The 17,811-nt window shown below is 41.0% G+C and overlaps 1 protein-coding gene across 7 annotated transcripts in view; it reads left to right on the top strand.

Moving 5' to 3' along the window:
* Positions 1-17,811, top strand: part of mast2 (microtubule associated serine/threonine kinase 2) — a 349,172-nt gene that overhangs the window by 15,504 nt on the left and 315,857 nt on the right. For all 7 annotated transcript variants that reach the window (XM_033028662.1, XM_033028660.1, XM_033028659.1 and 4 more), the window contains exon 2: positions 14,498-14,645. In XM_033028662.1, coding sequence (XP_032884553.1) covers positions 14,498-14,645 — 148 coding nt within the window. The remainder of the gene's footprint in view (positions 1-14,497; positions 14,646-17,811) is intronic.

The raw sequence follows: 17,811 nt of genomic DNA, 5'->3' as shown, positions 1-17,811 counted from the left end.
AATACCTAATAAAACTGATTAAAATGTTTTTTGAGGCTAACGATAGCCCTGAAACCTCTGCTTCCCTTCTTTGGGAAACATTTAAAGCATTTGTACGAGGAGCATTAATTTCTTCCCAATCATTTTTTAATAAAGAGAATAGGGCCAAGCAACAGAAACTGGAAATGGAAATAAAGCAATTAGACACAGAAAATGCAGTAGCACCATCCACGATAAAACACAATAAAATTGCAGTACTGAAATATAAATTAAACAAGATATATTCATACCAAGTTATAAAACTTTATCAACATACAAAACAATTAAATTTTGAATTTGGTGATAAACCACAAAAACTACTAGCGCGTCAACTTCGTAAATTGGATGGGGAAAAAACAATATACAAAATTAGAACAGACACGGGAGAAACATTAACGCTGCCTAAAGATATTAATGATAGATTTCTACAATACTACCAAAAATTGTATTCATCTAAAATAACAGAACAATCAACGGGAATGGAAACATTTTTACAGAATTGTAAGTTTGCGGGTCTAGATCAGAAAGAGAGAGAATTACTAGGGGCTGAAATTACGATAAAAGACATCGAAGAGTCAATCAAATCTTTAAAAAACGGAAAGGCTGCAGGCCCCGATGGTCTAAATTCTGAATTTTATTTAAAAATTTATGATTTGCTTTCCCCACGCCTACAGACAATGTACAAATACGCCTACACTCAACAGAAACTCCCAGAAACTCTAAATGAATCTACAATCATACTCATACCAAAAACGGACAAGGATCTTGAAGACCCAGGTTCATACAGAGCTAAAGCCCTCTTAAATACTGATCAGAAAATATTAACTAAAATTTTATCTAATAGATTGAGCTTAGTGATCAGTAAATTAATACATCCCGACCAAACAGGGTTTATCCCAAAACGTTATTCATTTTATAATCTGAGAAGATTATTTAATATTATATACTCCAATAGAATTCCTAATGTAGATCTAGCAATTATTTCGTTAGATGCTGAAAAAGCATTTGACCAGGTAGAATGGCCATATTTATTTTCGGTGATGGAAAAATTTCAACTAGGAGAGAAGTACTGTACATGGGTTAAATTGTTATATTCTAATCCAACAGCCAGAATATTAACAAACAAAATGTTATCAACTAAATTTAATCTCTCTAGAGGCTGTAGACAAGGATATTCACTATCCCCACTATTATTTGCTCTTGCAATCGAACCCCTAGCAGAAAGCGTTAGAAACCATCCAGGAATATATGGATACAATACTAGAGACACAAGGAATAACATTTCCTTATATGCAGATGATGTACTAATATATATTACAAAGTTAGAAACTAGTATTCCAAACTTATTAAATCTAATAACTCAATTTGGTCAGTTTTTGGGATATAGAATTAATTGGAATAAAAGTGAAATCATGCCAATAACAAAATTCAATTTACATACAATACAACAATCCCCTTTTAAAATAGTTAAAGATAAATTTAAATACTTAGGAATCTATGTAACTAAGACATATACCTCTTTATTTAAACTAAATTTCCCACCCTTACTGAATAAACTACATAAGAATATTCAATACTGGAAAACACTCCCCATTTCTATGCTTGGGAGAATTAATGCTATAAAAATGATTTTTTTTACCGCAACTGCTGTACCTATTTCAATTAATTCCGATATATATTACAAAAACTTTTTTCAAAAAAGTCGACTCCATTGTTACAAGTTTTGTCTGGGATTATAAGAATCATAGAATAAGTAAAAAACATTTATGTAAGTCAAAGATAAATGGAGGTTTGGCTTTGCCAAATTTCTTATTTTATTTTTGGGCAGTCGATATTAAAAACATGAATTTCTGGCTGGAAGAAATGGATCGACAACCAGATTGGTTAATGATGGAAAAGGAAGACTGTCTACCTTTTGAAATAGGTCCGATCATATTTGCCCCCACAAAACTGCACAAAAAAACCTATAAAGAAAACCCCATAATACATAGTGGAATACGAATTTGGAAACAAATAAAAAAAGATTTAAAATGGAATAATATACCACTATGCCTTCCCATTGTAAATAATCCTTCATTCAAATCATCCTTTATGGACAAAGGTTTCACACAATGGAAAAATTATGGAATCAAAAATATTGGACATCTTTATGGGAAAGGCACTTTTCTTTCATTTCAAGAATTACAACAGAATTATGGACTGCACTCAAATAATTTCTTCAGATATCTACAAATTAGAGATTATGTTAAATCTAATACACAAGTCTACAGAAGTAGGGAATCAGAAATTCTTGATGAATGTTTGAACAAGCATCCTAATACTGAAAAACTAATAGCTTATATTTATAACACCCTACTAAACAACGAGGTACCACCAACCGAACCATATAGATACAAATGGGAAAATGAAATAGGTCACCCTATAACGAAAGATATGTGGGACGAAAGTTTACAACAAATACATCAATGTTCATTAAATGCCAGACATACTTTAATACAATTCAAGGTCTTACATAGACTACACTACTCTAAAATAAAACTAAATAGAATCTTCCCACAAATCTCTCCTATTTGTGATAAATGTCTACATCTAGAGGCTAATTTAACACATACGTTTGCAAACTGTATAAAACTTAAACATTTCTGGACTGATATTTTTGAAATAACCAGAAGTTATTAATACAAAACTGGACCCAAACACAAAATTAATAATACTTGGAATATCAGAACAAAGTTTAACACTCACAACAAACCAAAGAAATTTCCTCGACTACAGTATAATAATCGGAAAAAAATTAATATTAAAATTTTGGAAAGGCCCTACAACCCCCACAATTAATATGTGGATTACTGAAATGTCGGAGACCCTATACTTAGAAAGAATTAGACTTGTCTTAATGGACAAACAAGATATTTTCGATAAAATCTGGGCTCCATTCATTAACTATCTGAAGGGATAGATTGGCACAGCACGAGGACCCAACTGAAACTTGAACTCAGGATCAGATGAAAAGCTATACTTTATAATCTACGAACCTATCTCCATTGACGTATTACAGGTAACCCATTCCACCTCCTCTGTTTTTCTGTTTTTTTTTAATTTGTAACTTTCTACCCTCTCTTTCTCTCTCTATAAAAAATAAAAACACTAGAAGCAGAAGTAATTGATAATTGAAAATTTTAATAATGTATGACTGATGTATATGAAAAGTCTTTTTACTATAATATGTAACTATACTTTATAATATGTCTACTTCTAATAAAAATATTAAAAAAAAAAAAAAAAAAAGGATAGTCGAAATATGAGCAGGCTAGTTGATCCATTGTGTCATTCAATCAGATCAAGGTTGATATCTTACCTCAGTGCTACTTTCCAAAATGAATCCTATTATGTCATAGTTACAAACTCCACCTCACTTACAAACTCCACCTCACTGACTACAAAGATGCCCTCATTGCTGCAAAATCTGCCTACCTCTCCTCCATATTCACCGATCCCTGCCTAAACCACAGAACCCTCTTCTCCACAGTGGGCAACCTCCTCAAGCCTCGAGCCAACACTCTCCCTACCTCTACTCCGGATCTCTGCAACTCATTCCTCCACTTTTTCGCTGATAAAATCAGCTCCATCTATCAATCTTTATCCCCTGTACCCGACTCCTCAGCATCTACTCCACCACCTACCAAGGCCCCTCCTTTCAACATCTCCACTGATCTCCTTACCCCTCCTCCACACTGCTTCCTCTCCCAGTTTGACCTGGTCACCCCTATTGAAATCTCCAAACTCATCAGCTCTTCCAAACCCACTACCTGCTCCCTCGACCCTCTCCCCACTCCCCTGTTGAAGTCCTGCCTCCCCGTTCTCTGCCCCTACCTCACTAATCTCTTCAACTCCTCATTGTCCCAAGGAATTGTCCCCTCCGCTTTCAAAACTGCTGCCGTTACACCAATCTTAAAGAAACCTGGTCTTGATCCCTCCTCTCTCATTAACTACCGCCCAATCTCAAACCTCCCCTTTCTTTCAAAAACCCTGGAGCGTATCGTTGTGTCGCAACTTCATTCCCACCTCCTTGCGTATAACCTACTTGAACCCCTCCAATCTGGCTTTCGCCCCCTCCATAGCACAGAAACTGCTCTCCTCAAAGTCCTCAACGACCTCCTCACCTCTGCTGACACTGGTTCCCTCAACATCCTCATCCTCCTCGACCTGAGCGCAGCCTTCGATACAGTGAACCATAACATCCTGCTCACCAGACTCAAAGACCTCGGCATTGAAGGCTCTGCACTCAGCTGGCTCCGTTCCTACCTTTCCAACAGATCCCACTTCATCTCTCTCCACAACCACACCTCTGCCACAGCCGCAGTCACTCAAGGCGTTCCCCAAGGCTCCGTACTCGGCCCCCTCCTCTTCATCATTTACATCCTCCCCCTTGGTCAGATACTCCGCCACTTCAATCTGGACTTCCACTGTTACGCTGATGACACCCAGATTTACCTTGGCACCAAATCCCCCCACAACCCCCCCCTCTCCCATATCAACTCCTGTTTGTCAGCTATAAAAACCTGGATGCAACATAATTTCCTCAAACTCAACAGCGATAAGACAGAATTCCTCCTCATAGGCTCCAAAGCCACACTCAGCAAAATCAATAACCCCACTCTCACCATCGACGGCACCACTGTCTCCCCATCTCCCCAGGCCCGCAACCATCTCCCCAGGCCGGATGCTCTTTGTGGACTACAGCTCTGCCTTTAATACCATCCTTCCCCACAAACTGGTGGACAAACTGGGGGACTTGGGACTTCCACACTCCACCTGCATGTGGATAAATAGCTTCCTGTCAGCTCGCAGCCAGAGAGTCAGAGTGGGCCATCACACATCCACGGCCCTCAGCCTCAGTACCGGCTCTCCACAGGGCTGCGTGCTGAGCCCCCTGCTCTACACCATCTACACACATGACTGCACCCCCGCCCACCACAGCAACACCATTGTCAAATTTGCGGATGACACTACGGTGGTGGGACTCATCTCCGGGGGGGACGAGTACGCCTACCGGGATGAGGCGGAGCAGCTGACAGTGTGGTGTGGAGAAAATAACCTGCTCCTCAACACCTTAAAGACAGGAAATAATAATAGACTTCAGAAAGAATAAAACGGACATGGTACCATTAACTATCAGAGGGGAATGTGTGGAGAGGGTGGCGGATTTCCGCTTCCTGGGAATTCATATTGAGGAGGACCTGACGTGGAGCGTGAACACCTCTGCGCTGCTGAAAAAGGTCCAGCAGAGACTGCACTTCCTGAGGGTGCTCAGGAAGAATAACATCACTCAGAGACTGCTGCTGTCCTTTTATCGGTGCTCCATTGAGAGCATCCTAACATACTGTGTATGCGTATGGTACACCAGCTGCACAGCGGCTCAGAGGAAAGCGCTCCAGAGGGCCATTGACAACGCCCAGAGGATTGTCGGCTGCCCTCTCCTTACCTTGGAGGACTTACACAGTTCCCGCTGCATCAAAAAATCCCAGAGTATTATAAAGGACATTTCCCACCCCGGACACTCCCTGTTTGAACTGTTACCGTCAGGCAGACGATACAGATCTACAAGGACAAGGACAAACAGACTTAAAAACAGTTTTTACCCCACTGCTATAAAGGCACTAAATGTAGCCGCCAAGGAACGCAGGGGCGATACATAATAAGAGACTGTGAAATCGACAGAAGGATGTAGGGCTGGGTGTTTATGCGTGCTATTTTCATGATATTTATTTTAGTTGTTTATCTTTTTTAAAATATTTTACCTTGTATGTATCGTTAGCTTTTAGAAATGTTTGAATGGTGCACTGACTGGCTGACATTTTACAATTTCGTTGTACATGGTTCATGTTACAATGACAATAAAGAAACTATTCTATTCTATTCTATTCTATTCTTGGCGTGATCTTTGATTCCACCCTCTCCCTTGAGCCTCACATCCGCCATGTCATTAAAACCTCCTTCTATCATCTCCGCAACATCGCCAAACTCAGACCCTCTCTCACACTGCCTGCTGCTGAAAGACTCATCCATGCCTTCATCTCCTCCCGACTGGACTATTGCAACTCACTTCTCCTTGGCATCAGCTCCACCTACATCAACCGACTCCAACTGGTCCAGAACGCAGCCGCCCGACTCATCACCCACACCAAATCCTGGCATCACATCACTCCAGTCCTCAAAAAACTTCACTGGCTTCCCATCTCCCACCGGATCACCTACAAAATCCTGGTCCTCACCTACAAAGCCCTCCACCATCTGGCCCCCCCATATCTCACTGACCTCCTCTCCCCCTACCAACCCTCACGGTCCCTCAGATCCACATCAGCCGGTCTCCTCTCCATCCACAAGTCCAACCTCCGCAGTTTTGGGGACAGAGCCTTCTCCAAGGCAGCTCCCAGGCTCTGGAACTCCCTCCCCCAACTGATCCGCAATTCCGTGTCCCTCACCATCTTCCAGTCCCGCCTCAAGACCCATCTCTTCACCTCTGCCTATCCTTAGCCCCACGTCCCCGTCCCTTTTCATCTGTGCATTAATTGCCTCATACTGTGTTTTGTATTGAATTCTGTCTTTACTTTGTGTACTAGTCATGTCTCTACTATTTATTTCATTCCCCTTACATGTTTTTCCTCTACATGCTCAATTTTTGTAAGGTGTCCTTGAGACTCTTGAAAGGCGCCCATAAATAAAATTTATTATTATTATTATTATTATAGTTACACTGCATGGAAACGGGCACTTTGGTCCAACTTGCTCGTGCTGACTAAATTGCCTAACAGTATTGATCCCACTTGCCATGCCTGGTCCATATCCCTTCAAACCCTTCCAATCAATGTACCTGTCCAAGTGTCTGTTACATATCATAATTGTATCCATTTCTGCCACTACCTCTGACATCTCATTCCATATACAAACCACACTGCATGGAGAAAGCTGCTACATGGGAGCAACTTTCCACTGTCACCATAAACCACAGCCCTCTAGTTTTAATTTCCCCCTCCTTTGGGGGGGGGGGGACTGTGGCTATTGATCTGGTTAATGCCCCTCATAATTTTACAACCTCCATAAGGTCACCCCTGAGCCTCCTCTACTCCGGGGGGGGGGAAGACCCAGCCTTTCCAGCATCTTTTTATGACTCAAACCTTCCAGGCTCCGGAACATCATGATTACTTTAATATCCCAAAGTCTATTGATCTTGGTTCTTTTTTAAATGTGATGTAATGCTGCATCAATTCAAATGTTATTCTGGCAAGCTGCACTACCTTTTTGTGGTGGTGGTGGTGTGGGAGGAGGTGGTGATGATGTGGAGGGGGGTGGGGGGGGTGGAGAATAATGGGGTTGTGGAGGGTGAATTATATGCTTCACAACCCTTGGGTGAAAAAACATCTTTTGTCATCTTAACCCCAAATGGCTAGCCTATTTTGATTGTGAGATAACTGTTTTTTAGATATCACTGCCAGGGCCAACATCATCTGTGAAACCTAGTCATGCCTAGAAGAGTTTTGTATGTTTTGCTAAGATCGTCTCATTCTTCTAAAGTTAAGAAAGCATATAGCCAGTCTGATTGAAACTATTTTAAATCAAAATAAGCTTATTTTCTCAATAGCTTTTGAATCGTTAGATTCATTAGTAGCTAACGTGTAGCTCCATTAACAAAAAAACTGGAAATATCTGCAATTTCATACCTTTCAATTTCAAGAATAGTAAGGCCTTGCATAGTTAAAGGAGTTTAAAAATAATAATAATAATATCTTTTATTGTCATTGCACATAGGTGCAACAAGATTTGGTATGCAGCTTCCATCCGATAGTCATAAATTAAACAACTAATAAAATTTAGATACTCCGAGAAACATGATTTATAAAAATAAAAGAACAGTCTAAAGTGCAAATATGTCTGTGCGTGAATACAGTTCGTGGGGGTGGGGGGCACTCAGCAGGGCCGGTTCAGAGCAGCAATAGCTCTGGGAATGAAGCTGTTCCTGAGTCTAGATGTGCGGGCGTAGAAGGCCTTGTAACGTCTGCCGGAAGGTAGGAGTTAGAACAGACTATTACAAGGGTGTGATGAGTCTTTGTGCATGCTGATGGCCTTCCTGAGGCACCGTGTGTAGTAGATGCCATCCAAGGCTGGTAGCTGTGTCCCAATAATCTTCTGCGCCCTGTGGACGACTCGCTGAAGAGCTCTCCTCTCCGCCTCCGTGCAGCTGAGATACCACACAGAGATGCCATGTGTTAGTATGCTCTCTGTGGTGCTGTGGTCGAGGATGTATCATAAATATAGAATTTCTTTCTCTTCCTTTCTATCGAATTCAGATCACGTCTCTGATGCTCTGAAGTCAATTCTCTGATGCTACTTGTGTTTTTCCCAGCCATCTCCACAAGTACCTTTTTAGATCTTGCGTTTTATTTCTGCAAATTCATATCATGAATAGAATTCCAAGAGACTTATTCTCAGAGCCAGTTGCGATTTATTTCACTGCTTAGCCTAAAGATGGCATTTGCTGCTATATTAAAGGACTTGTGTCCAGATGTTTGAATTGGGGGAAAAAAGAATTAATGTCATTTTGCATATATTGGATAACGTTTGCTTTTATATGTTTTCGAAGACTTTAATGAATTACCTTTGTTTGGTTAGTATTCGAGGCAAATCTGCCAGGCACCTTTTGCATAAGATTCCAAAAATTAGAAGGCTTTGGGTAGTGCTCATCAAAGCAGAAATTGAGTGATTATTTTTATTGGAAACTATGGCTATAGTTGCAAGATGGGGCACGGTCAATAATTAGCTTTGACTCGAATTATGTCGATGGGAAATTTTTAATGCAAGTTTGTACAGGCAGGCATTGGTTATTTAAGGCCAGATGTAATGAGGAAATAGTGTCTCACAATGTAAAATGAATATATATTTCTCAAAATCAATGAATATAGGGATCCTGTTGATTATGGTTTTGTATATTTTGAAGGGAATTTGTTGGGAGTTCAAGAAACATGAAGGTGGGAGGAGTCTTTTTGGATGATAGATGACAAGTAGAAACCTTTCGAGTCAAATTGCCTTATTTTGTGCTGTGCGCAGCATATAATAGCTAAAATTGTAATTATTGTTTCACACTGAAAACATTAATGAAACGGCTTAATATTAAGTCTATTGATTTAAAAATTCAATACAGCTAAAGCAGACCAAATCCATTCTGTGCTTGAGTCTCATGTGGTTGATAGGTTAAGTGACCTCTGTAAATTTCCCATACCATGTAGTACCATGTGTGTGTGTGTGTGGGGGGGGGGGGGGGGGGGGGGGAAGGGGAGTAGGTTGGGTTGAGAATGTGTGCAGAATAACATTTGGATTGATGTAGCATTAGTGTAAATGGATGGTTGATAGTTGGTATGGACAGGAGGCTGAAGGGCCTGTTTCTGGACTGTTTATCTCTGTCTCTGTGAATTAAAGTGTGACATTTCGCCTATGAGTGAGATAAAAGGTGAAAGTCTCATTTTAGATTTTAAACCCATGACCTAGACTGATATGTTAGTGCAGGAGTAAAAATGTGCTTCACTTTATGTTCAAGTAAAATTATCTTTGAAACCTTTCTTGAGAATTTGTTTCGGGCACCAGCATTTACCATCCATAAATTTAATCAAATACCTACTAATTTATGTGTCGGAAGGAACTGCAGATGCTGGTTTAAACCAAAGATAGACACAACATGCTGGAGTAAATCAGCGGGACAGGCAGTATATCTGGAGAGAAGGAATGGGTGACATTGTGGGTCAAGAAACGTCACTCATTCCTTCTCTCCAGAGATGTTACTTGTCCCGCAGTTACTCCAGCATTTTGTGGTCAGCTACTAATTTATGGCGCTTCCTTGTCATTGGGCCTTGTTGTGTGCCACAGCACTTCACATTAATTGAATTGCACACCAAATAGAAGCTTGTCAAGCATACAAAGTTTCCAGAATACATGACCAATTAGCCTATTCTATTTTAGTGTACAAATCAGCATGATGTCTTTTTAACATTTTGCAGCGTGGATGTAAATTGTGTATATATAATTAATCTCTATCATAATTAAGATGGATAAAGTGAATGCTCAGTCTTTTTCACAAATTGGACTAGAATCCCAACCTGATCAGCGTGGACAAGTTGGGTGGAAGCACCTGTTTCCGTACTGTCTTGCTCTCTGATTCTACATTGGGATCTGCATCAGCTGGGCAAATGGGCTGAGGAATGGCAAATGGAGTTTAATTCAGATATACGGTGCTCTCCCACCCCCCGGGGCACCACAATGGGGCACCATAATGTTTGAGACACATGGTTTGCAGGTGTTTGTAATTGCTTAGGTTTGTTTAATTGCCTCCTTCATACAGGTATAAGAGAGCTCTCAGCACCTAGTCTTTCCTCCAGTCTTTCCATCACCTTTGGAAACTTTTATTGCTGTTCATCAACAAAGAAGCCATTATCAGATTGAGAAACAAGAATAAAACTGTTCGAGACATCAGCCAAACCTTAGGCTTACCAAAATCAACTGTTTGGAACATCATTAAGAAGAAAGAGAGCTTACTAATCACAAAGGGACTGGCATGCCAAGGACGACTTCCATAGCTGAGGACAGAAGAATTCTCTATAATAAAGAAAAATCCCCAAACAGATCAAAAAATCCCCAAACAAGTCAGAAACACTCTTCTGGAGCCAGGTGTGGATTTTTCAATGACCACTGTCCGCAGAAGACTTCATGAACAAAAATACAGAGGCTACACTGCAAGATGCAAACCACTGGTTAGCTGCAAAAATAGGATGGCTGGGTTACAGTTTGCCAAGAAGTACTTAAAAGAGCAACCACTGTTCTGGAAAAAAGGTCTTGTGGACAGGTGAGACGAAGATTAACTTGTATCAGAGTGTTGGCAAGAGCAAAGTATGGAGGAGAAAAGGAACTGCCCATAGACCAAAGCATACCACCTCATCTGTGAAACACGGTGTGGGGGTGTTATGGCCTGGGCATGTATGGCTGCTGAAGGTTCTGGCTCACTTATCTTCATTGATGATACAACTGCTGATGGTAGTAGCGTCATGAATTTGGAAGTGTATAGACACATCCTATCTGCTCAAGTTCAAACAAATGCCTGAAAACGCATTGGCCTGTGGTTCATTCTACAGCAAGACAATGATCCCAAACATACTGCTAAAGCAACAAAGGAGTTTTTCAAAGCTAAAAAAATGGTCAATTCTTGAGTGGCCAAGTTAATCACCCGATCTGAACCCAATTGAGCATGCCTTTTATATGCCGAAGAGAAAACTGAAGGGGACTAGCCCCCCCAAAACAAGCATAAGTTAAAGATGGCTGCAATACAGGCCTGGCAGAGCATCACCAGAGAAGACACCCAGCAACTGGTGATGTCCATGAATCGCAGACTTCAAGCAGTCATTGCATTGCAAAGGATATGCAACAAAATACTAAACATGACTACTTTCATTTACATAACATTGCTGTATCCCAAACATTATGGTGCCCTGAAATGGGTGGACTATGTATAAACACTGCTGTAATTTCTACATGGTGAAACCAAAATGTATAAAAATGGCCTTTATTAAAATCTGACAAGGTGCACTTTAACCACATGTGATTTTATTTTTCAATTGCAAATCTCAAATTGTGGAGTACAGAGGCAAATAAATAAATGATGGGTCTTTGTCCCAAACATGATGGAGGGCACTGTATGTCAGGTATTGCATTTTGGGGAACCAGGCCAGGACCTTCACAGTGAACAGAAGGTCCCTGAAAGAGCAGAAGCAACAAGGAGTACAGGTACATAGTTCCTTGAAAATGGCATCCCAGCTAAATAAGTTGGTGAAGAAAGTTTTTAGCACCTTGGCTTTGATCAGTTAGGGAGTTCAATATAGAAGTTGGGATATTATGTTACAGTTGCATAAGATGACAGCGAGGCAATAATAATGATGCCATTAAGCTTTAAAGAGTGCAGAGAAGAATAACGAGGTTGCCAGGATGAGAGGGATGGAGAGGTTAGGAAGGCTAAGTCTTTACTCCTGGAGTCATAGAGTGATACAGTGTGGAAACAGGCCCTTTGGCCCAACTCGTCCAACACTGTCCCAGCTACACTAGTGCCACTTGCCTACGCTTGGTCCATATCCCTCCATACCTGTCCTGTCCATGTACATGTCTAACTGTTTCTTTAACAATGGGATTGTCCCAGCCTCAACTACCTCTGGCAGCTTGCTCCATACACCCACCACCCTTTGTGTGAAAAAGTTACTCCTTGGATTCCTATTAAATCTTTTCCCCTTCACCTTGAACCTATGTCCCCTGGTTGTTGATTCCCCTTCTCTGGGCAAGAGACTCTGTGCATCTACCCGATCTATTCCTCTCATGATTTTGTATACCTTTATAAGATCTCCCCTCATTTTGCTCTGCTCCATGTAATAGAGACCCAGCCAACTCAACCTCTCCCTTGAGCTCACACCCTCTAGTCCTGGCAACATCCTTGTAAATGTTTTCTGAACCATTTCAGGCTTGACAATATCTTTCCAATAACATGGTGCCCTGAACGGAACACAATATTCTAATTGCAGTCTCACCAACAGCTTCTTCGACTGCAACATGACCTCCCAACTTCTTTACTCAATACTCTGACTAATGAAGTTCAAAGTGCCAAAAGCCTTTTTGACTACCTTATCTACCTGCGACTCGACCTTCAAGGAACCATGCACCTGTACTCCTAGATCCCTCTGCTCGACAATACTATCAGAGGCCTACAATTTACTGTCAGTCCTACCCTTGTTCGATGTCCCAAAATGCAACACCTCACACTTTTCTGTATTAAATTCCATTAACCATTCCTCCGCCCACCTGGCCAATCGATCCAGATCCTACTGCAATCTTTCACAACCATCTTCACTATCTGCAAACCCACTAACTTTTGTATCATCAGCAAACTTGCTAATCTTGCCCTGTATGATCTCATCCAAATCATTGATGTAGATGACAGAAATGGATACAAATCATTGATGTAGATGACAGAAATGGATATTAATTTCAAAATACACTCCTTGGAGAGCAGGAGGCTGAGAGATGATTATGAGGCAATAGGTGGGGTGAATGCACAAATTCCAGGGTAGGGGGATCAAGACAAGAGGATTTAAGATGATGGGGAAAAGATTTAAGAATAACCTGAGCGCAACATTTTCACATAGAGGGCAGTTGGTACATGGAATAAGCTGCCGGAGGAAAAAGTTGTGGGAGGTACGATCATTTAAACATTTAAAAGTCATTTGGAAAGAGTGGAAGATAGAAATAAAGGACTGGGAGATGGGAGATTAGTGTACAAAGGAAGATAAAGGAACAGGGTGATTGGGAAGAGGGGTGTTTGGAGACAGTGGGAGAACGGGGGCTCTCTGGGTTGGAGGTGGGGACCATGGGGAAGAAAGAGCAGGTAGGAGGGGTATTACTTGAAGTTGGAGAAATCAATGTTCAAACTGATGAGTTGTAAGCTACCAAAGTGGAATATGAACTGCTATTCATTGTTCGGTTTCGGTACATGTTCCTCCAGTTTGCATGTGGCCTCACTCTGGCTAAGGACAAACAAATGATGTACCACAGGGATCAATGCTGGGTCCACTGTTTATTATTAAAAATGTGGATTTTAATATATTGGCATGGTTAGTAAGTTAGCAAATTGTACTGGAATTGTGGATAGTGAAGAAGGTCATCTGAGATTACAAAGGGATATTGATCAACTGAACCGGTGGGCTGAAGAATGGCAGATGGAGTTCAATTCAGATAAATGTGAGATGTTGTAGTTTGATAGAACAAGCCATAAAGAACTTGCACAGTAGGAATGGGGGAGTGTTGTTGAATAGAACAACGCAGATAGTTCCATAAAGGTGGTGACGGGTGGTCTGCATGTTTGATATGCTTGTCTTCATTAGTCAGGGTATTATGTACAGGAGTACACAAACATTGGTACTATGCTTGCCTTCATTAGTTAGGGTATTATGTACAGACATGAATATTGGTACAGACATTTGGGGTATTCTGTACCGTTCTGGTTGGCCTGCTATAAGAAGGGTATGATTAAACTGGAAAATGTGCAAAAATGGTTTCTGGGCCAGGAGTTTTGAGTTATAAGGAGAGGCTAGAGTCTGGGTCTTTTTTGTCCCTGGAGCGTAGGAGGCTAAGAGGTAACCTTATGGAGGTATACCAACTCTTGAGGGGGTAGATAAGGTAAACAGCCACAGTCTTTTCCTCACAGATTAGTGGAATCCGACACTAGCGGACATGGGTTTAAATTGAGACATGGGAAAAGATTTTAAAGGGATCTGAGCAGCAACTTCTTTTTTACACAGGGTGGCATGGTATGCAAACTTTGCTGTTGTAATAATTGTATTAGAAAGTTTTGGTTCATTCTTCATTCTTAAAAAATGTATTATTATTATTTTCATAGGCAGAGCCTGGATCCTCTCCATTGCCGTTCAGGAAACTCAGTAATCCTGATCTCGCCTGTTCATCTGGAAAAATTTCTAAACCCCAACACCAATTAAGTGAAGATGATGCAAAACTTCGAAGAGGAAGCTTTGGTGGCGCATTGGGAGGTGAAGAGTTTATTTAATTTTTGACAATAGAAGAGTTCATGATGTAGCTATTCAAACAGATAGACATTGAAAATTATACCTTCCAGAGTAGCTTGGAAGGTAGTATGTCTAAAATTCTGCGTTAATAGATAATTGCAAATGTGGTATCAACCATTATTGGAAAAAATATCATGAATGAAACATTTATCTTAAGCAAAAGTATTTCTGTCACTAACAAACACACTGAAAGCTTTAGGATATGATGTCAACTCTTGTTAATTTGTTAAATTTTCGCTCCACACGGCGTAGGATGTAGAAACATAGAAAATAGGTGCAGGAGGAGGCCATTCGGCCCTTCGAGCCTGCACCGCCATTCATCGTGATCATGGCTGTTCATCCACAATCAGGAACCCGTGCCTGCCTTCTCCCCATATCCCTTGATTCCACTAGCCCCTAGAGCTCTATCTAACGCTCTTTTAAATTCATCCAGTGAATTGGCCTCTACTGCCTTCTGTGGGAGAGAATTCCACAAATTCACAACTCTCTGGGTGAAAAAGTGTTTTCTCATCTCAGTTTTAAATGGCCTCTCCTTTATTCTTAGACTGTGGCCCCTGGTTTTGGACTCCCCCAACATTGGGAACATTTTTCCTGCATCTAGCTTGTCCAATTCTTTTATAATTTTATACGTTTGTATAAGACCCCCTCGAATCCTTCTAAATTCCAATAAATACATGCCCAGTCTTAACAATCTTTCCTCATATGACAGTCCCGCCATCCTGGGGATTAACCTACGCTGCACTGCCTCAGTAGCAAGAATGTCCTTCCTCAAATTAGGAGACCAAAACTGCACACAATACTCCAGATGTGGTCTCACCAGGGCCCCGTATAACTGCAGAAGGACCTCTTTACTCCTATACTCAAATCCTCTTGTTGTGAAGGCCAACATGCCATTAGCTTTCTTCACTGCCTGCTGTACCTGCATGTTTACTTTCAGTGACTGGTGTACAAGTACACCCAGGTGTTGTTGCACTTCCCTTTTTCCTAATCTGACACCATTGAGATAATAATCTGACTTGGTCTTGCCGTCAAAGTGGTCAACCTCACATTTATCTACATTATACTGCATCTGCCATGCATCAGCCCACTCACTCAACCTGTCCAAGTCACCCTGCAACCTCCTAGCATCCTCTTTTGTTTCCTGTCTGCCAACCAATTTTCTATTTATGTCATTACCCTACCCACCAATACCATTTGCTCTAATTTTACCCACTAATCTCCTGTGTGGGATCTTATCAAAGGCTTTCTGAAAGTCCAGATACACTGCATCCACTGGCTCTCCTTCATCCTTTTTACTTGTCACATCCTCAAAAAATTCCAGAAGATTAGTCAAGCAGGACTTCCCCTTCATAAATCCATGCTGACTTGGACCAATCATTTTACTGCTATCCAAATGCGCTGTTATTAATTCTTTAATAATTCATCTCCAGCATCTTCCCCACTACTGATGTCAGGCTAACTAGTCTATAATTCCCCATTTTCTCTCTCTCTCCTTTCTTGAAAAGTGGGATAATATTAGCTACCCTCCAGTCCATAGGAACTGATCCTGAATCTATAGAACTTTGGAAACGTTCACTATTTCCACGATTCACAAGTTCACGTGTCCACGATTTCTCAAGCCACCTCCTCGAGTACCCTGGGATTCAGACCATCAGGCCCTGGGGATTTATCAGCTTTCAGTCCCATCAGTCCCATTACTATTTCTCGCCTAATGCAAATTTCTTTCAGTTCCTCTGTCTCCCTAGATCCTCTGTCCTCTGGTACATCTGGGAGATTGTTTGTGTCTTCCTGTGTTGGTAATTGTCAATTTCTTTGGGTACAAATGAAGCCAAGAATGATTTTTATGTTCCGGTTTTTCATTAAGCACCTGTTCTAGGCTTTTAATGGGTATTTGATATTGGGAGTTATTTTTTCTAAATTTGTTTTTCCATATTTGGATGAATAATAAATCAAGTAAATTAAAAATAAATAATGGTAAATGTGCTGTGAGATAGCCTTGATTATAAGATGGTCTATTGGATCTGGAATGTTTAACTGAACTTTTGATTTCTCCAATGAATTGCAACTATTTAGTTGGGGTAAATAATATTTCCACGTTAAAGATGCACAATTCACCTCCTCAAAACCCATTGTCAAGTAATCCCTCCTATTTAAGTAATTGCATGTAGAAATGTTAATAGTAATGAGTTGACGAGAAGCAATTGCTATTTTAACAGTCTTCTTAGAGTAGGTTTTATATAAAAATGTTTTGTCAACATGTGGGTTTTATTGGAGTGAAAAACGGATTATTTATTTTCCACATGAAAGCCTGGGGGTGTATTGGTCATTGTTATCTTTAACATAGAAACATAGAAATTAGGTGCAGGAGTAGGCCATTCGGCCCTTCGAGCCTGCACCGCCATTCAATATGATCATGGCTGATCATCCAACTCAGTATCCCGTACCTGCCTTCTCTCCATACCCTCTGATCCCCTTAACCACAAGGGCCACATCTAACTCCCTCTTAAATATAGCCAATGAACTGGCCTCGACTACCCTCTGTGGCAGAGAGTTCCAGAGATTCACCACTCTCTGTGTGAAAAAAGTTCTTCTCATCTCGGTTTTAAAGGATTTCCCCCTTATCCTTAAGCTGTGACCCCTTGTCCTGGACTTCCCCAACATCGGGAGCAATCTTCCTGCATCTAGCCTGTCCAACCCCTTAAGAATTTTATAAGTTTCTATAAGATCCCCTCTCAATCTCCTAAATTCTAGAGAGTATAAACCAAGTCTATCCAGTCTTTCTTCATAAGACAGTCCTGACATCCCAGGAATCAGTCTGGTGAACCTTCTCTGCACTCCCTCTATGGCAATAATGTCCTTCCTCAGATTTGGAGACCAAAACTGTACGCAATACTCCAGGTGTGGTCTCACCAAGACCCTGTACAACTGCAGTAGAACCTCCCTGCTCCTATACTCAAATTCTTTTGCTATGAAAGCTAACATACCATTCGCTTTCTTCACTGCCTGCTGCACCTGCATGCCTACTTTCAATGACTGGTGTACCATGACACCCAGGTCTCGCTGCATCTCCCCTTTTCCTAGTCGGCCACCATTTAGATAATAGTCTGCTTTCCTGTTTTTGCCACCAAAA

Source organism: Amblyraja radiata, chromosome 10, assembly GCF_010909765.2.
Source record: "Amblyraja radiata isolate CabotCenter1 chromosome 10, sAmbRad1.1.pri, whole genome shotgun sequence".
Classification (NCBI taxonomy): Eukaryota; Metazoa; Chordata; class Chondrichthyes; order Rajiformes; family Rajidae; genus Amblyraja; species Amblyraja radiata.
This window is presented reverse-complemented; position numbering and strand designations above follow the sequence as displayed.